The sequence below is a fragment of the Lycium ferocissimum genome, chromosome 3 (genome assembly GCF_029784015.1).
Source record: "Lycium ferocissimum isolate CSIRO_LF1 chromosome 3, AGI_CSIRO_Lferr_CH_V1, whole genome shotgun sequence".
NCBI classification, from domain to species: Eukaryota; Viridiplantae; Streptophyta; class Magnoliopsida; order Solanales; family Solanaceae; genus Lycium; species Lycium ferocissimum.
In genome coordinates this window covers 13733062-13754973 of record NC_081344.1, presented here as the reverse complement: position 1 = coordinate 13754973, position 21912 = coordinate 13733062, and the positions used below count along the sequence as shown (strand labels likewise).

Sequence of the window (21912 nt, the reverse complement as noted above, 5' to 3'; positions counted from 1 at the left end):
TTACACATCCATCTCATAGTTACTGTTAGAGTATCTAAGTATTTAAAGAGGATTGGTGGAAGAAACACCTAATTTAGTAGTGTTGGTGAAAATAATCCTTTATAGACCCAACATTATCCATTTGTGAAATTGATATTATATATCTCTAAAATCCCATAAGTTATCACATAGAATATGAATTTTTTGTAACTTCCACCTGAACTTTATTGGAATAACATGTACTGATGTACTAGATTGGCTAACGTTCCTAAATTGATCCTATCTTTCATTCCGATTGGGATTTCTTTCACCCAATTCACCACGTCAGTGGCTAGTTCGGTTGCATGAACTAAGTCCTTGATCAGCTCTAAGGAACCTTAGGTTAATCTTTCATTGTGAAGGTTCCTGTTTTGGATCGGATTTTTTTAACATTTATAGAAAAACACTACAATAAAAACAAAGGCGATCAAAAAGAGAATTAAACCACTATCTTCATAACAAGGAATGTTTTTCTTGACCTATTAAATGAAGACGTCTTTTTTGTAATGCTAATAGGGGAAACTTAGATGATTAGAGATAAACATTAGACCCGGAAAATTCAAGTAGAAATTGAGACTAGGTGGAACTAATTCCACCTCAAAAGTTCACAACAAATATAATATTAATAGTGATGCTTGGTTAAATTTTAGCATTGTCTAAGACCATATACCGATACCAAATTATGTATGAATTATAAATATTGTTCTGGCACGCCCTTTCTGAAAATTCTTATGGAAAAGAAAAAGAATGTACGATGAGGAGAAATTTTCGGTTCTATGATCAATTCCTTAGACAGTAGGATAAACATAATGTACTTAGAAAACCTTCATTTTAGGTCCTATGAAGACAAGAATAACTACATTAGTCTAACTGCTCGAAACTCCTGCTATCATGTTATCTGACAATTGGTGTTTTCACTGGATCTCCAGAATGTGATTCTGCTATTAATGGTTACCACTACAAATCAAATGACGATTCTGCTATCTATGTATGCCACTTAGGTGCCCAAAACTGAAACTTCTTGTACATTTTTTAATCCTTGAAAAATGACTAAAATATACGTATACTTATAATATATAGTCAATATAAATATATATATATATATATATATATATATATATATATATATATAAGACAAGCTAATATATATAAGTAATCCAAATCCATAAATACAAAACAAAATTTCAAGATTGAATATATATATATATATATTTGAAAGAACTGGGAATTATGTTAATGTGGATATATATATATATATATATATATATATATATATATATATATATATATATATATATATATATATATATATAAAAAATATGAAAACAGGGACAAGTATAGGGTTATAATCCTTTATAAACTTATATAACATATGTAAATATACAAAATATACTAATAAATACTATAATATATATATATACAAAAAAAAAAGTCGTGTTTGAACCACCGTCTACTTTTATAAGTGTGGTTGACGGGTTTAAGTTGTGCCCTATTTCTCTCTTTAATTGCCATGTCGAAATTTGAAGTTATATTTAATTAGATCTATGATATGACAATGAAAACGAGAGAAAGTTTACCTGCTTCTGAAGTACTAGTTGGTTAGCACTAGCCATTGGATTCCTCTATTATGTCTCTAATTTTTGTTAATGCTCTAATATATGATAGAATGGAGCAGGTGAATTACTTAATTTTGGGGGACAGTTAGGTGAATTATGTATAAGCTATTCAGGCAGTTGGGGTTCTCTAATAATTTTACACTTTTAGGTTGAGAGTTGTTTCCAAATTCTGAAACTAAGTTGAAACATCAACTGCTCCGTATCTAGAGTCCAGAACCAAACTACCCAAAATAAAAAATAAAAATTGTGAAACGCAGTATTTTACTGCGTTAAAAGAGTTACCCGTAACGGTGGACACACTTATAAAAAATAAAAAAAATTATAATGCACTATTTTACTGCGTTATAGAACCAGTAAAAAAAAAAAAATTGGTCAACTTATTATTTTTTTTTTTTTGCAACACTTAGTGTTTTTTTTCCATTCTTTGACCAACGATTAGTCGTGTGTCAAGACTCCGAAACGTCAATATTTTATATAGAACCTGATATTTTTAACTGCGAACAATAATGTAGGCTCAATACATCAAGGATACGTAAATATTCGGATCGTCATTTTAGGGGTTTAAAAGGTTCGCGAAGTAAGTTTTGTTTGAAAACTTTAGGTTCAAGTGTTCTATATACATAGACATCCATTTTTGTTTGAAGACTTGTTGTCATTAACTTAAAGTTTTTTATTTTTAGGGTTTAGATTTAAGTGTGTTATTTTTTAAAGCGTAATTTTATTTCGAATATACGCGAACTTTTGCGCTCGGACGTCCGATTTACGGGATTTTTTTTTTTTTTTTGGAAACATATTCGAAATAAAGTTATGCATTAAAAAATAACACACTTAAGGAACACTTAGTATTTTTTTCCATAGAAAGATCGCAACATCTTATTTTAATAAATCTTTTACAACACTTAGTGTTTTTTTCCATACTTTGATCAACGATTAGTCATGTGTCAAGACTCCAAAATATCAATATTTTATATAGAACCTGATATGTTTTTCTATACACTATAATGTATGCTCAATACATCAAGTATACGTAAACGTTCGGATCGTCGTTTTAGGGGTTGAAAAGGTACATGAAGTAAGTTTTGTTTTATTTTTTAAGGTTTTGATTTAAGTGTGTTATTTTTTAATCAAGACATAACTTTATTTTGAATATAAATCTAATTCAATTAGATAAAAATGTATTTAAAAAAAATACAGAGAGAAAAGCTAGTTGTAAAGTGGTCAAATTTTAGATGGTCATAACTTTGCGCTCAGATATCCGTTTTGCACGATTTTTTTTTATTATGCGTATTTTTTCGAGATCTACGCGGATAAACAGCCACAAGGCAATTTGGCCGAGCTGATTTTAAAAAAAAAAAAAAAAACATGTTATCCTATTCAATTTCAATTTTCCGCCAAATTGGCGTGTAGTTTTTAGTTTTCTTTACTTATAATATGATGATGCGCATTAGATTTCAACGTAAAAATTCCGGGGCAATGTAGCTGTGAATGTCAATTTCACTTTTGTGGTTTCAATTTTCGAAAATAAAGCTGACTAATTTTCTCGACATATAAAGTTGACTAAAATAACCTTATAAAAATACAACACTTAAACCTAAAGAAATTTCAAACAAAACTTACTTCGGGCACCTTTTCAACCCCTAAAATGACGATCCGAACATTTACGTATCCTTGATGTATTGAACCTATATTATTGTACGCAGAAAAAAAATCTCAGGTTGTATATAAAATATTGACGTTTCAGAGTCTTGATACATGACTAATCGTTGGTCAAAGTATGGAAAAACAAACACTAAGTGTTGCAAAAAAAAAAAGTTGACCAAATTTTTTTTTACTGGTTCTATAATGCAGTAAAATACCGCGTTATAGATTTTTTTTTTTTTTTTAGTGTCCTATAACGCAGTATTTTACTGTGTTAAAGGACTTAACCGCGCCGTTACGGTTAACTTCTTTAACGTAGTAAAATAGTACGTTAACGATATTTTTATCACAGTTTTTTTTTGTTGGCATTTTGGTTCAACCCCACTTTTTTTTTAGGGGTATTTTGGTTGTGGACTCCTATATCTATAATGATTGTAAATCTTGTTGAACTACTGCACATATTTCAAGATTTTATGCAAAAGAAAAAACAAATATCATTACAATTTCACTGGATTTTTCTTTTCACATAAAAAATAAAAATAAAAAAATCTATTGCTTTAATTCTCTTGAGGAGTCCATGATATATGCATAAAGAATCTGATTCCAAACATCAGGCACACCAGGAAGACACCAATGTACACAATCTGCATTACTCCTTGGATTTAACAGTTGCTCTTTTGTTGGAGCAACCCAATTCCTCTTGTAAACTGATGGATGTGCATCTTTTCTATAGTCTGATAGTTGTGTTATGCTAAGATATTTTATATCTAATCCCCTTCTCTTCAGCCCATTTACGGAGCCCTCTGCTATTTCCATCATGTTTCTATCAGTTTCACTTCCCCAATACTTTGTTCTTGATATTGGTTCTGTTTCACCATAGCAACTTTGACCATTTCCCATGCCCCAATCTGTGGCACTGCGTTTAACAAAACAATAAAAAATGATTTAATTTTTTTTATAAGAATTGATCTTTATGTGGACAAAATAACTTAAGTCGTTATCGTACTTTTTGTGAGAAGGAGAGAGGCTCATGAAGAACACTCTTGTCCTTTTTCTGTCAATTTGAAACTCCAACCAATCTGACCATGTTCTCAAGGCCATCTCATAGCGGCGCAACTTCATTCCGACCTTTTTGTAGATTGCCTCAGAGCTATTAAAAGATCCCCACCTGTGTAAAGTTAATATGAAAAATTTAAGTTCTATGCACCGAGTATAAAAAATGTTTATAGAATTAGATCACTTATAAGGTAAGCTGATAACAATGTAACTTATGTTAGCATAAATCCAAATATGAAGTGCTTGGTGTTAGAAAATTATTAGAAGAAAACGAAAACAAAGATAAGGCTTGAAGCGTGAGAACGACTTTCCTTAAAGAAGATATTGCCAGTATACAGACTATCAAACACTTGGTGTAGACTGAACTATTCAGGAGTACTTATTTTGGTGGAATATACTTACAGAAGTGTCATTTTGGGTTCAAGCCACCAGGTGAAGGAATCAAAGATGAGAATGTCGGCATCAATCCAATGCCTGGCATGTTTTTCGATTCCCTCAATTCTGATAATTCGATCTCGGACACGGTGTTTCACTGGATCATCGCAATTGGATTCTACTAGCAATGGTGACCAGTAGAAATCAATTGTTGCATTGTATTCCTTGATCATATATAGAAAATGAAAAACTTTAGTTGTGAGAAGAAATGTTTCTCTTGAAAGAAGAAAATCTCAGCTAGTTGATATTAACCACTCTCTCCGACTCAATTTATGTGGTATACTTTTCTTTTTAGTCTGCCACAAAAAAAATGATATACTTTCTTATTTGGAAATAGTTGAACTTTAAACTTCTTATGTTACTTTAATGGGATCATTTATAGTAACATAAATGTCTATTGTCTTGATTTATAGCACATATTTCAAAAATCTTTCTTTTCTTTTTTAAACTCTATGTCTAGTCAAACCACATAAATTGGGATGAAGATAATAATAATTTTATCTATTTGAATGGATTAACCACTAGAAAAGCATCTCTAACAAACTCTAATAACAGACAGACACAACGAATACACAGCATGAGTAACAACCACAATATTTGCTATTTGAACTAGGTAATGTTGAAAATTTTGTGGATTTCGTTTGTTTCTTTCAAGTGCACCATTTTCATGTATAATATATTTCAATAAAATTAAACAAACAAAAAGAGCAAAGTTTGATGAAAGGCTTGTTTTATGCACCAAGACGTGGCCTAGCGTTTAATGAAAATCACATAGAGAACAAAGTTCAAATTTCAGTAAAGGCAAAAATACTTGGTGAATTCTTTCCACCTGCCTAAGTTTTGGTGAGTGATGTTATCCGGTATCAGAAAAAAAGGCTTGGTTTCCATGGAAGCACAAATTGATCCATGATAACAAAGACTTAATGTTGTAATTGGCAAGCTCATCTTAGAATCTGAGAGAGAAATGCAATTACCTTGACCTCAAAGGTGATCAAATTGCCTTTCCAGATAGGTGGTTTGAGAGATGGAATTCCAGAGGATTCAATTAAGCATACCATAGATGCCCATTGGTTCTTATTCAATGAATCCCCAACAAACAATACTCTCTTCCCTTTTAGTTTCTCCAACAATCCCTTGGCATTAAACCTACACTTATCATAACATAAATACATAAAAATAAAATTCAAGAAACAAAAAGGAACTTTTTTTTGAGTTTGTTATATACCTTGGAAGATCACAATCATAAGGTTGCCATCTCCAATAATGATATTTTGAGTCTTTTCTTCCAAATTTATGACAAGCAAAATCATCAGCCATGAAAGAACATTGTTGTTCTTTGTATAGAGGATATGAGACATTATCAAAAACCCAACTTCCAGCAAACAAATTACATTTTGGAGATGAATTTTTTCTTGTAGGCTTATTTGCTAGAATTCTAGCACCATCACTATTGTCCCCTATAAGATAAAAAGACACAAAAAGAAAGGCCAAGAGGATGATTCCTAAAATAGAATGCAAGTTATACTGAATTATCCACGATTTATGCACTAATTTTTCTGCCATATTCTTCTCTCAAAGGACCTCTTTGATATTTATCTACTTATGGGACTATTGATACTTATAATAACAAGGAGAGAATCAGCACAAGGGAATAGAAGTTGTTGAATTTGAAAGATATTTGAGTAACTAATCTTGCCCTTCTTGCAAAAAGAAGCAATTATCAAACGAACAAAAATAGAGGATTATTAAATAAAACAAAATAGAAGCTGGTCAAAAACTAGTAGTACTATGAACAATGTGCAATAGCTGTGATTTAGTTGGTTTTATTTGACTTTCTCTGATGACTCGTAAAACTACTTCTCTAACTAATTTAATGTGTTTAAGTTCACCTAATCTATGAATGAGATCTAGTGAATTATGAGTCCACTTAATCTCTGTTTAAGTCTTCATTAATTATGAGTTTCTCATCGGTTTCAATTTATGTGAAGAAGTTCGAACGGAGAGTCAAAACACTTAAATTTGACTATGAAATTGGGTATAGATTCTTTAACTTTTAAAAAATAAAATTTACATATTTGAAAATTACATGATAAGTACTACAAGCCAACGTAACCGTAAGATATTGTTGTTTCTTTAATTTCTACATGCCTGTAATTCTATTATATTTAATTTCTGTTTTAGAGATGCGCTATCTTTTTTACTGTCACTTTTTATTTTATATATTTCGGTTTAGCTAGTTTATTGCCATCTTCTGCAAGATTCTTCCTATGTCTGTCGATAAACGTGCTGAAATTTTGAAGAATGTTTGTTAATAATACATGCACATGCATCCACCTTGTTAAACGTACGACCACTTATGGTGCTCGAGATAGTAGTCTTCTTTTTTTTTTTTTTTTTTTTTTTTTTTTTTGTTTTCGTTTTCTTTGTTTCTTTTTTTATGAGTCAAACATTCTTATATCTAATTAAATTTTATAATTTCCATTTCAATTAACTTGTTAAGGACACTCTAAATTATATGTGACATTTAAAATTCATATGTTTATTCAAAATGATTAGGGGGATTTGATTTCACATGAGTACAAAGTTGGGATTTTTACACTTTTTGTCGATTTGGGAAGTTGATTACCCGGTTTAGCTCATGTTTGATTTCTTACCCGCGTTAGCCGCCGAAGAGTCCATTTACGCTCCATCTTCTTCAGTAGTGGGATCGAATTAGGTGGATGAGGGTGTCGCCGTTATGAACAGCGGTGGTGCACTGGTGTTGTCCGGCGGTAGGGAGTTGGTGGCTTGGAGTAGGTGATCAATGTCCATTGTGGTGGTCCGTATGGTGTGGAAGAGGGGAACATTAGTTGAAGTTAGGGAATCATTGTATAAGTTTTTATAATTTTGTATAACTTTGTAAAAAAGTGTGTAAACATCTCTAATAAACTAATATATACTTTTATACAATGTTTATATAGTGTCTACAATAAGTTTATAAAGTTGTATATTGTTTTATAATATTGTATATACACTTTTATACAAGTTGATGTATTGTGTATCTCAGGTGTATAAAGTAGTATACTGCTGTATAATGTTGTATACTGTGAAAATTTGGCTATGCAAATGTAAATCTAAAATATGACTATGTGAATATAGTAATTTCTTATGTTGGATTGTATATTATTGAAGTTTCCCTTACAAAGTTGCAATATGAAAACCGTTGAAGTAGCTAGTCGATCGTCGGAAATGCTTGTTTTGTTAGACTATAGTATTAGTTTGACTCTAAGCCAATTGATTTGGACTGAATTTCAAATTGCAGTTGATCTGTGAATATCCAAACAATAATAGGCTGATGCATTTGGCCCTCTATGATAGAGAGAGATACAGATAGAGATTTATTTATTTTTCTCTCCAAAAATAGATTTATTAAAGAGGAAAAAAGAACGACATAAATCACACCTTTTTCTTCAACGGAGGGTATATGTGGTCCTTTAGTTAGAAGCGAGGTATGTGGTCTTTTGTTACACGGCTAGGGCACTTTTACTACCAAAATCAAATGGAGGGTAAATGTGCTTTATTTAGAATAGTTCGAGGATAATTTTGGCTCTTCTCCGTTTTCTTTATAGTTGTGGTTGTTTAATAGCACACTTTTAGAGACAAATTCGAATTTAAATTTTACGAGTTCAAGCATTAATATTTTTAACACCGAACTCATAGCACTTTCAAAATTATGAATTGAAATATAATATTTATGAAGTTTTTAATAGATTATTGAATTCGTATGAATCCGCTTGTCTTAATTGAAGTTTGCTCAAGTATCCTTTAGGGTGCTCATATGTTACACACGTGTTCTACATACAAATCAATGAACAAGATTTATTTAATTAAAAGACTAATTTAACCATGATTTTGTTTTAATATATCATCACTTGGAAGTGGAATATAAATGTAGCACGATGCCGCTTTCAAAGCTTTTTTTGTCAAAAAGTATTTTCTATGAATAACCCAAAATTCCAAACACGGTGAGAACCCCTCAAAAACCCAGTGGAACCTCCAAAATCATATTTTCAAGTTTTACTTCCCCAAAAACACTTACTATCACAGAACCACCAACCACAAACCGAATTTTATAAATTAAAAATAACAAAATTTCATTGAAGGACTTGTTGCAAAAAAATAAAAAATTTGTAAGAACGATTTTCCATTTGAAATAATCTTAGTTTATAAATTTTGGCGGGAAAGCAGTTGAAAAGATTTTTGACATTAGTAAAGTGACGTGAACACTCTTTCATAAATGCTCAACACACATGGCGTCCGCTGAATGGGCCAACTTTTACCTCAATTACCGAGAAAATGGTGGGTTTTTACTTTCCGAAACCCATATGTAGTCCTCATTTTCTTCATTCTTTTCACCTTGCATTTTTTTTTTTTTTGCCCTGAGCTCTTCGCAACATTCCCTTCTTCATCATTTTCCAATTATTTCTAGCTTTTCATGCAACTCATCTTTCTCGTCTGAAATTCATCGAGTCTTTGTCATTCTCATACATTTTCCTTCCGTTGGGTTTTAATGATTAGTTGAATGGGAAATGGAGGAAAGAAATATGGAGGGAAAATAAATTATTCCCTTTTGGTTTATAAAAGAAGCATTTATCCCACATAGGTAGTGGAAAGAAAAATTCTTGTACTTAAATATAGAAGCATTCCTTCTAGTTATTAAAGGGTTGAGAGGAAGGCAAGCCTCATGCAGCCGCTGTCGTTGCTCGCTCGGCTTCGGCTTCGGTCAAATGATTTGATTGATAATTTTTTTGGACCAAATTTATTTCATTTTTTAATTATTTAATTAATTAATTATCCAAATCATGACCCGATTTATGACCCGGATCCTCGCACCTGACCGGTTTCTCTTTCCCGGATTAAATTTAATTTTTTTCCTGAAAGGTTGCAAACCTTTTCAGAAACTTGATGCCCCAATGGCTATAAATTCCTAATAGTACTCGGATTTTTCCTTACGAATTTTCTGACTTTCTAAACTTCTTGCACTCTCTTAAACTTTCTATGTGCTTTACTGTCGTCGAAGGGTTTGTAGTGTGAGTACATCGGAGGATATATTCCATAACAATCTCAGGTACATTGAGGGGAATAATTTCCTTAAGGACACACTGCGTGTTACGGTTCGCTTTTACGCAGGTTAAGGCATAAAAGTTACTACGAGGTTGTTGGTGCTCTAATTGGATGTTAATATTTTAGAGTCGCTACATAATTTATTTAAAGAAAACTAGGAAAACCGAATTTAAAGAATTTTTCAAGCGAGAGAAAAAGTCTTATTGGACCAAAGTTCGAGGTAAGAGTTTTGGGGATCCCCTAGGGAAGATTTTACGCACTCAAGTATTAAAAATTCGTAGAATACGATTGACCTACGAGCTTCAATGTGTGATTTTGTATTTATTTGCTTAAAAAATTGTTTAAGTTCCCGCAAAGTGTCATTCCATTCATATCATAATTTCAAAAAAAATTCGGCCAAAAAATTCCCTTATAAAACGGGGTTTTGGTTTGAAAATCCGCGTAAATGTTCAACGCACTTTATTGCCGGACTAGGACACACCCAAGATTTCTCCCGAGCAGAGTTGCTACTATTCTAGGCCAAATCTGTTTCAACCTCAAAAATCGGTCCAAATAGGTCCATCTTATTTCAGTCCAATTGGTTCTGGACTTCCAGGCCCAAATCAATCATAATTTACAAATTTTTCAGGTCCAGATTTATCTTTTCCATCTCATGAAATATTCAAGTTTTTCATTCAAGTCTAATTTCAGTCCAATCTATTGCTAAGGCCCAAATGGCTAAACAACTATATATTTTGGCTTAGACAACAGTCCATCGGTGAGCTTAAAGCCCAAAATTAAGTTTGCTCTTGTTTTTTTGGTTTCTAGATTTTCACAAGGGGCGAAAGGCCCAAAAATACAAATTAGTCTCATAGTAATCACGGCCTCAAACCAGTTTTAAAACTTTGAAAGGGAAAACTTAATAAGAGGTTTAAATACCAATTTCATGCATGTGTTAGAGACTAGCCCTTTTTTTTTTTGAGAATGATTTAGGTTAAAACATGTCCAAACAATTTTAAATTTTTAGAAAATGAGTCAAGTGTCGATTATCATACCAGATTGAGGTTTACCCGAATTTGAAAGTGTTTTTGAGCGTCTTCCTAAAATACTAAGCATTTTCCTAAGTCCTACACATACATAAGGCTTTCAATATTTTTTCAAGTGTTTACAATTAAATACACATATGACATATAAATGTAAAAGTAAGGCAGAAAGGAAGAAAATTGAGCTGGTGGGCCTACCGAAGCCCACCAAAGATCCATTTTTACCCATGGATAGGGCCTTAAATAATGTTAGCTTCCCTTTCTTCTTATTTTCGGACTCGATCAAGGAATATGATTGGGCTCAGGCCCAACAGGCTTATGCAAGTAAGAAACAACCCGAGCAGAAATCTCATGCAACACCAAGGGGAAAAAAAAGGTAAGGGGTTAGAGAGTACCTAGGCCTTAACCACTAAATAATAAGAACACTAAGCGGGTAATTATAAAGAAAAAAATTAAACATGTTTCACATGAATTTTCATGCATAATGTACTGACCAGTTAATAAGATAAAATGTAACAAGCCCAAACACAAGTTGGCCAGGATGAAAAGATGTCAGACCCAAAACATGAAAAAATAAGGGCAAGTCTAAGCAGATTTTCAGTGTATAACTATTAGTTCTAAGGCTAAAATGGGGGGGGGGGGGGGGGGGGGGGGAGGGGGGTATACCACACCTATACCAAATATACTAGTTCCCATACACCAAAGCATATACGGCACATAACCAGTATGCCTTAGGTATATCCCTTGCATATTCAATTAGGGGCACCACACTTACAATAAAAAGGGTTGCTATCATTCTCCACTTAGTATATCCCATTTTATATAGATTCCCAGGTAAAGGTAACCAAGAGTTTTATGGAGAAGAGAAAATGCAGCTAACTACTCAATTACAGTCACAAACATCAGCCAGGACTCTTTAATCATGATAGAATTCCCACATGTTTTGAATAGATGACTGTGTATACTAGGTGGCCTATTCCTTATAATGCAGTTATATACTAATGCTAGGTCAGCTGTTTAGGATAAAGTTTAAGCGAGAACAGGTATCCATTGACCTACACATTTACTTGTGTATATCAACAGACCACATAATGTGAAGATATTTGACTTAGATCAAATTCAAAATAGTGTACTGGATTGATCCCCTTAAATTTGATTAGTTGACTACTTAAGCTTTCATATTATCAAACGCAGGACTCCAGCTATTGTGACAATTTCAATAGTAAACCAGTGACTAAAACAATTACAAAATAGGACTTAAGATCATAAAAAAAAAAATAGGACCAACCTTTCTTTAAAATCTGGCAACAACATAAGTGTGTAGATAGTTCACAAAAAACCTCCTAGATGAGATTAAGAACTTAAACTTTCTCCCTTTTTAAAAATAAACACAAACATATGACCAAACATGGGAACCAAACTGACCTAGTTAAAATAATGTACTCAATTTAACAGTGTCCAAGCAAGGAGTGAAAAAATAAAGTAGGTCATGGATTAAAGTTCAATTCACTATTTAGTTAAATCTTTTTAGCAGTAAAGTTTCAACGATAACACAAAGGAAACAACTCTTAATGCATAATGGAAATGTACATGATCATTAGCTTCTAATGTTGATTTAAAAATATAGATTCTCAACAGTTTAGACACCATATCATACTATAGCAACTTTTAGAATAGTGAAAACTCATTATAGTTTCATGAAACTCCAATAAACACAGACCAAACAGTTTTGAAACCTTCTCTATTCTATCCTTAGAAAAGTGGTCAAAGACAACCAAACTAAACCAAACCAAACATGAAACTACACAGAGGCTAGACAAGTTCCCACATTCTCTAATTAATCAACAAAAGCATATATGGAACATAACAGTTTTAGGTCTAGACATGGTATTACTTATTCAAGCTATTATGACTTAGATAACATGGGATTTAAACAACGTAATCATGGTTCAAAGCATGTATATATGTATAGGATATTCTCTTAGCTTTTAAAACAACCAACAATCCCAACATAAATCATCCTTTATCACATAGAGACCACATCAACCAACACTATTAACAAGGATGTCTTAAGCATCTATTATCTAACCTAAGGGCCATTTAACACACTTCTAATTACACTTGTGTAGTAAACATCTATCTGATGCATGATTTTATATTAACGATAACATTAAACTAAGCAAAACAGTCTAAACAAACTAAACACATCATAATAATGAACATCTAGCTAATACATGACCCTACACAACCTTACACTAACTAACTACAATATTAAACTAAGCAAAACAGGCTGAACAACTAAGCATATAACGACTAACATATGATTAAGCAAACAAAAAAAAACAAAAAGATAGAATATTACCTTTTCTAGGCACAACCTTGATCGAGAATGAACTTGGATGATTCCTTCGTTCCTCAATCCCAGGTACTTGTCCTTAACACACAAAAACGAAAAAGAAAATAAGCTTTTAAAATTTTACTTAACTCAGAAAAGTTAAAGATCTTAAATATTTCGAAATCTTAGGTATTTCAAGTTCTATAAGTATCTAGAATTTTCAGTATGCTCAAACTTCTCCAAATAATGGAGAATAGGGTCCTTTAAATAGAAATTCCCAAACCCCAAACCCTAATTTGATTTCGATGTGGGACAACTTCCAATTCTGAGAATTGGCATATCCTCACAACAATCAAAGGTTGAGATTAAACCAAACACGTATTCAAGGGCCAGATCTGACCCAAAATGAGGTAATCCAATGGGTTCTTTATCAGCCAATCAGGATTGAGGGATTCAAACGAGTCGAGACAGGGATTTTGTACTCCTTTGACCATAAAAAGCAAAAAATAAAGAAAAGGAGAAGGTAATACCCTGTTTGACTGCGATATGGTGGAGAGAGTGCAAAGCAATTAATCATTTGCCCGACATCGGCATACCATGACTGAGAAGAGCCTGCCATACTCCGAAATTTTACCATTTTCAAGTTTGCACGAAGAGAGAGAAATCGCCTAGTGACAGCTTGGGTTTCACAAGGAACCCTTGGTAAAAAAAATAAATGACCCCTTAAGGGGTTCGTTTGGTTGAAGCAGGGAGTATGTATATTGCCACTAGGGCCGAGTCTAGCCATTTTTGTGGAACTCACCAATTAAAAGGAATAGTGACCCATTTGTATATATATATACACACATATATACATGGTATACATGTATAGACGTGTATATCCATGTATATGTGTGTGTATGCGACAAAACTTAAATGGCCAAAATTATAACAAATAAAAAAAATTCTTTAACTAATGGCCAAATATGACTTAATTAACCAATTAACCAAAATAAAGAACATGATTAATATGCTAATGGATTTAAGTTGCAAATATAGCCTTAATTGACTTTAAATCATGAAATTGGTTATTTTAATTAAGGCCAGATTTAAACTCAACCCAAAACCATTAAAGGCTAGTACTGCAATAATGACCTTAATCAACTTTAGGCCATGCAAATTAGCTATTTCAATTAAAGCCACAATTATCCAACAATTGAATAATTTATGGAATTAACCACAATTAAACACTTTAATTAATTATGATTAACTCTAATAAATTGCACAAATGCACGTTGGGCATGCAAAATTAAGACTTGAGGGGTAAAAAGGATTAATTTACTTATTGATCAGATTCCTTGAGCTAAACAGGGTAAAATACTTACTAACTGACAATTTAACAATTTAAACAATTAAATAAATAATTGTTGTCTTGGTTAAATTTGGAAAAAGTATCATAATTGTAAAAATATGTAAATTAATTTCCAAATGTTTTATAACATTATAGAAATTATTTTACCAAATAGGAATGGTAAAATGTTATCTAAATAATTTTATAAAATCATTTTGACTTCTGAAAATACATATTTCACTCTATTTATTATTCAAGGACTCTAGGTAATTAAAATAAATTATAGCAGATAAAAAATTAGGTATCAACACTGTGCATTCAGTGGGCTCAGTTTGATTCTTAAATATATTTTCAAATACTGTTCTTATTTTTCGGTTTATGTTTTTCACTTTCTAAAGTTTTTCCAGATTCTGTTTAAGTTTGTTTTTCCAGATACATATTATTAACAATCTTAAGGAAATTATTTTACATATTTATTAATCTGTATTCTGTTTCTGGAGACTAAAACCTTCAGGTTTTCTACTCCATTAGAGTTTTTCTAGTCCAACTTGAAGAACATAAAAACTTCGTTGGATTATTAATGTTCATAACTGTAAAACGATTTGAAGAACATAAAAACTTCATCGTTTATTTGTGAAACAGATTGTGAAACAATTTGAACATATATATCTTCACTGTTTACTGGTCCATGTTTGTTTTCCATTAATTAAATTTTTTGTCAATTGTTGAAAGAGATGGGCAGAAAAATAGCAAGGTGGGGTATGATGTCCGTGCCCTCTGCTCCAATGGAGACTGATGCTGCACATGATCCAGAGACAGGCAATCGGGCGACGACGAAATTTGCCTCGTCAAGCCGTTCAACTACTGCACATGCCATGGCACCAGCAGAAAAACCAAGAAAATTTTCTGGAATTAACTTCAAAGGTTGGCAGCAAAGAATGTTCTTTTGGTTGACCACTCTTGGTATGTAGAAGTTCACAAATGAAGACCCTTCTATTCTTGAAGAAGGAATGTCTAAAAATCAGCGCTTCATGGTTGTTGAGGCTTAGAAGCATTTGGATTTCCTGTGCAAAGGTTACATCCTCAGTGCTTTAGAGGACGATTTGTACAACGTCTACAGTTTTGCTAAGACTTCAAAGGAATTGTGGATTGCACTTGCAAAGAAGTATAAAACCGAAGATGCCTACTTGAAAAAAAAATTATGGTTGCCAAGTTTCTAGACTATAAAATGGTGGACAGTAAGACTGTTGGAACCCAAGTTCAAGAACTCTAAGTTCTTATCCATTACCTTATTACTGAAGGTATGGTACTTAATGAGGCATTTCAAGTGGCTGCTGTAATTGAGAAGCTTCCTCCTTCATGGAGAGACGTCAAAAGCTATCTCAAACACAAGCGCAAGGAAATGTCACTGGAAGATCTGGTGATTCGATTGAAGATCGAGGAGGATAATAAGCGCGAAAGGAAGTCGCGTGGAAATTAACGATATGGGAGCAAACATCGTTCGAGGAAGCGCTCCAAAGAATAAGAAAAGGAAGAAGCCTTCGTGAAGAAGGAACAAAACAAGAAAAAATTCAAAGGCAACGCTATAATTGCGGGAAATCGGACATAAGGCTCCGCATTATCGTGCCCCTAAGAAAAATAAGAAAAAAATCAGTAAACATGATGGGAAAAGATGATGAACTTGATGACTTACAAGACAAGCTGGCCGGAATGCAATCAGCCGGAACCCAAAGTCGTGATGGATTGACTGCGCCACTAGACGTGTTTAGGCAGTGCAACAGCCTATTTCGTATGCTTCAAAGAAGACCCAAGAGGAGTTTGCGGGAAATATCATAAATGTACTAAAACAAGATATGAGAAAATATTCCTAAATACATCCGGCAAGGTGTTGACGCTAAAAAACATGCTTCATGTTCCTACAATTAGGAGAATTTAGTTTCAATCTCATCGTTAGTCGGGCATAGCCAAAATGTGTTTTTGTCCGATAAGATTGTTATTAGCAAAAACAAAATTTGAAATAATTTTATCTATTTGAATTAATTAACCACCTTAAAAATCATGGAATTTTAGCAAAGGCATTTCAAGCAAACTCTGATGAAAAACAGATACAACAAATAGAACATGAGGAACAAGCACGGTGTTGCCATTTGAACTAGGTGATGTTCACAAATTTTGTGGGTTTGGTTTGTTTCTCACAGGTACACCATCTTCAGGTAGTATTATATTTCATTAAAACCAAACAAAGACAGATGCTAATAAAATGGAATGAAAAGGCTTGCTTGGTGCACCTAAGGATGTAGCCTAGCAATTAATGAAATAGGATCAAAACCACATGAAACCATGGCTCAAATTTGAGTTGAGACAAAAATCGCTTGGTGAATTCTTTTTTATTGTTTGATGCTAATTCTAGTGGAAGGTAGCCGGTACCAAGAAAAAGGCTTACTTTCCACTTAATTGACCAAAGTCAAATGATGTAATTGGCTAGCTAATCTTTGATATTGAGAGAGAAACATATTTACCTTGACCTCAAAGATGATCAAGTTGCCTTTCCAAATGAGTGGTTTGGGAGATATAATTCCAGAGGATTCAATTAAGCATACCATAGACATCCATTGGTTCTTGTTCAATGAATCCCCAACATACACCATTCTCTTGCCTTTTAGCTTCTCCAACAATGCTTGGGCACTAAATCTACACTTTAATAACATTAATTCAACAAAAACAGTCCAAGAAACAAAAAACAACAGGAAGAGAAAATCAAAAAGAACTCTTTGAGCTTGGTACCTTGGAAGATCACAATCATAAGGTTGCCATCTCCAATGTTGAAATTTTGAGTCTTTTCTTCCAAATTTGTGACAAGCAAAGTCATCAGCCATGAGAGAACATTGTTGTTCTTTATATAGAGGATATGAGACGTTATCAAAAACCCAACTCCCAGAAAACAAATCGCACTTAGGAGATGAAACTTTTCTTATAAGCTTATTTTGGACTAGGGTACTAGCACCATCAGTATTGTCCTCTATAACATAAAAAGACACAAAAACAAAGACCAATAGGAATATTCCTAAAATAGAATGTAAATTATACTGAATTATCCATGATTTATGCACTACTTTTTCTGCCATATTAATCTCTCAGAGGACCTCTTTGCTTTATCTACTTATGAGACTATAGGTACTTATAATACTAAGGAGAGAAGCCGCACAAGGAAATTGAAGTAGGTGAATTTGAGATATTTGAGTAACTTTTTTTTTTCTTCAGTTTTATCCTTTTTGCAACAAAAAAAATAAAATAAAAAATAAGCTATTAATCAAACAAACAAAGGATTATTAAATGAAACAAAACAGAAGCTGGTCATAAACGTGCTGAAATTCTGAAGAATGTTTGTAATAGTTAAAACGTACAACCACTTATGATGTTCGAGAATAGTATTTTCTTTGTTTTAATTTATGTGATGATATTTGACTAAGCACTAGTATAAAATTGAAATGAAGACTTTTTGATTGTATGGCCTAAATGCTCATGTATATATATGATCATAAATCATCTCATTAACGCCCATAAAATTGTTTTCAAAGTTTTCAATTGTTAATAAAATAAAATGTCGTTCTTTTTTTAACTGACTAAAAAGAAACAGTTCAAGATAAATTGAGACAAGAGAGTAATTCTTTTTCTCTTTTATTCCTTTTTAGGAGTCGAACATTAATTGTAATATTAAGATTTATAAGTTTCGTTAAAATTAATTTATTAACGATGCTCTAAAATATATGCAAGAACTTAATTAGTCTTTTATGACATTTGAAATTCATATGTTTATTCAGAAATAATATGGGGATTTGATTGACATGAGTACATCGTTGCAATATGACAAACGTTGAAATTGCTAGTTGTCGGAAAGGCTTGTTTTATTAAACTAAATTAGTAGTAGCAAACTAGAAAGCTGAAACATGTTTAAATTTTAAAAGTAACATTAAACGTATCTGACCACTAGAAAAAAAGGATTCATAAGCAATAATGCACAAAGGTTGCGGGTCCATTTTCTAAAAAAACCTTCATTAGCCATTCAAATTGTGTTTCGTGTGAGCATGAGCTATTTTCGATAATTGAGGGAACTTAAGAATTAGTCTTCTATAGAGCATCTGACATGATCATCAGTCACATTGAAGTGTGATAATTGAACATTTTTGGTCGACACATTGAACTAGAGATCAACCACTTATACCATTTCTTTTCTTTTCTTCGACAATTCTAAAACCTATAACGAGTAATTATTAAAGAAAATACCGGGAGATGCTGGTAGTGAAGGGTTGGGAAAAGAAGACAATTTTTGGCAGCTTTAAATTATTATTCGCAATTTTTTCGATCTGCATACTTGTATTTATCTCACTTGGCTGATACTAGATTTGGTTTGGAACATCTTAACAAGCTTGAGTATATAAAGTGTTTGGAGACGATTTGATGCGGACTTGAGTAAAATATTTCAGATTGAAATTCGATATTGAAGAGAATTCCATCTATATATATATCTCGCACTGTATCCAGTGTATATCCATGTATATTAGTGTATATCATACTATATATCCATTTATCTCCTATATATCATGTATATATACATACATATACATGAAAATCTGATATACAATGTGATATACACATATCGCAGTGGTATCTACGAAAATCTATGTGCTAAAATATTGATATAAGGGATATATAATGCTGACATACATGTGTTATAGATGTGGTTTTTAGGTATGATATTTTGACACAAATCCAAATGACTTTTAATCTTCATAAAATTTTGTCTGTGATCTCGTCCAGATGTTTTCGTCTAATTCCAACCACACGTGCTCACCTCGTTCAATCCAACAGACGAAGGAGGTGGAGGATGAGGAGCTAGGCGGGGAAGAGGAGGAGGATGAGAAGAAGAAAAAGAAGAAAGAAGTTTGAAATTTGCTTTTTTCCTTTTTTTCCCCCTTAATGTTTTGAAGGGAACTTATATTTCAAGAGTGAAATTAGGAAGGAGTATCTTAGAATCTCCAATTAAAAAGTTGATTTTTTTTTTTTTTACACGTGTACCTACTTCGGGGCAACATCAGGCGTACGGTATTTGAAGTTAATCTTAACAAAGTCATATAGCTGAAGTTCGGGTACATATAACACATGCACATTGTACGTAAGTGTGCTACAATGGATTATTATATTCAGTGATACAATATTAGCTTAACGTTATGGTTAATTATAACAATCCGTACACTAGTAAATTATCGTATATATATGTATCTATGAATAAGATAGGATATATGTATTTGAAACTGAGGAAATAAATGGACATCTTGATTTAATAAAATCAATACAGCACATCACTTCCTTGTTTTGATTTGTTATTTTGCTTCTTTGACAATGTTCATCTTTTTATTTTTTATCTTTGTTTTAAATTCATTTTTACTTGAATCCAAATTGACTCTTTTTGTAAAGAGATACTCAAATGGAAGAATAAGTATTAAATTTTAAAACATCACCATAACAAAAAAAGGTTTTAAGTTCTTAAAATGGAAATGTTTTCTTTACCCGATTCTACAATATGAATACATGAGGTAAAGGTATTAGATGGTTTATATAGAAAGCTTTTTCTTTCTCAAATGTTTACGAATATAATCTCCACTCAGAGAACATAACCAAAAAAAATGGAAAATTTGTCTATATAAATCGAGAAAGTTGGGCCAACACATGGGCACGAACATGACATATTCACATGTCAAAATAACCCAATGACTACTTTATCGATCAATGAAATGTATTTGCACGAATTCACCTTCAAATTAGCTGATCCTTGTTATGCTGATAATGTTCTCTTTCTGCTAATCATTTGAATCCAAAAGTAAAGAGATACTCAAAGGAAGAAGCAACCATAACAAAAGGGAAATGTTTCTGATTCTACAATAAGAAAGTTGAAAGCCCCAACTGTCACAATATAATCTCCACTAGGGGAAAACAATATGAGAAAGTTGGGCCAACACATGGGCACGAACATGACATATTCACATGTCAAAATAACCCAATGACTACTTTTCGATCAATGAAATTGCACGAATTCACCTTCAAATTAGCTGAAAATTTAAACTATCTTGTAGTGATGCATAAGTTAGCAGGAAAACCATATTCTTTGTGGAAATGATGTGAAAATTTAAGCTTATTATTTGTTAGAGGGACAAAAATTTAAAGACCAACTCAAAATAGGGACAACAGTGCAAATGACCCTTTTCTCCTATTTGAATTGAAAATAGAAATTTTTATATTTCATCGATGTCCACTAGAATAATAGCTGGTAATTATATTATCAGTGTATATTTAGCTAGTGATGTAATTACTTTGGACGAACAAATGTGTTAAAAGATCTTAAAAATAATCACTACTTTAAAGTTTCAAATTTCACAAATAAAACTTCATAATATTATCATTGGAGTTTCGCTTATAGAATTTAAAATTCAAAAAAGTGATTATTGTGAATTTTTCTCATATTGACATTGACGTCTTTTGGGTAAAGAAGAAAATTATTTCCTTTCCTTTCTTTTGTTTTTCCCTAAAGGGTTAGATTTGATGCGGTCCTTACATTTTATTACGTCAACTTGTTAACTTAAAAAGCTACCTTATTCCTCCCACTATTTAACTCGAATTGCACATTGATCTGCTGTGGCAAAAGCATAAATATTCGACTATATATGTATATACTGCTGATGGGTCAATTCTCAATAGCAGTTGTTAAGTCCCTTTCAGATGCCATATGCCTTATCTGATAAGTTCCTCTTCTTTTCTTTACTAGAGGGGCGAGGGCCGTGCTAAGATACACAATTATAAGCATTTGCAGATATACTGATACAAAAAATATACTGCATAAGTACCTAAGTTTACACCTGAGAACGCAATGCCATATCCAAAACAAAACTAACACCGGTAATGCCTAATAAAATGCTTATCCACCTTAGATCTTAAACTAAGGTGATTCAAGAATTGAACTACCTCAGGCTATTTTTTGTTTCTTCTCCATCTTGGAAGTTGTATATGTTGGGTTTTGATATTGGTGAATGGGGAAATGATAGGATGAAGAGTGAAGGGAATGTAAAAGGTCGCGGCACTGCTTTGGATAAAGCGTTTATTAAAAACGTAGGAAAAAGAGAGAAAAGAGAGGTGTATATATTACGTTACGCGCTTACAAGTTGCTTCAAAGGATAGAGAGCGGGGCCTCGCGTCGTACGTTGTCGCATGCTCGGCCGACGGATAAGATTAGTTGATTATCTTTTTGGACAAACTTTTCTTTAAAAAAAAAACCCAAAACATCAACGCGGGTCGACCCATTTTACC

The 21912-nt window shown here is 32.5% G+C and overlaps 1 protein-coding gene and 1 long non-coding RNA gene across 3 annotated transcripts; both read right to left on the bottom strand.

Annotated features, from left to right (window-relative positions):
- Positions 1-3766: 3766 nt before the first annotated feature.
- LOC132049782 (protein trichome birefringence-like 34) lies at positions 3767-17716 on the bottom strand. Of its 2 annotated transcripts, none has more exons than XM_059440712.1 (5): positions 17338-17716; positions 17073-17244; positions 4731-4927; positions 4279-4440; positions 3767-4188 (listed from the first exon to the last, which is right to left on the bottom strand). In XM_059440712.1, exons 1-5 carry the CDS (start codon positions 17676-17678, stop codon positions 3822-3824), a joined length of 1239 nt encoding a protein of 412 aa, XP_059296695.1. In that variant the 5' UTR covers positions 17679-17716; the 3' UTR covers positions 3767-3821. The 2 variants fall into 2 exon arrangements, with proteins under 2 accessions (XP_059296695.1, XP_059296697.1); XM_059440714.1 differs by lacking the exons at positions 17073-17244; positions 17338-17716 and adding exons at positions 5738-5909; positions 5989-6574.
- LOC132050967 (uncharacterized) lies at positions 10898-13928 on the bottom strand. The gene is made up of 3 exons (XR_009413537.1): positions 13754-13928; positions 13251-13316; positions 10898-11203 (listed from the first exon to the last, which is right to left on the bottom strand). It is a non-coding gene; the product is annotated as an uncharacterized LOC132050967 (long non-coding RNA).
- Positions 17717-21912: the final 4196 nt, after the last annotated feature.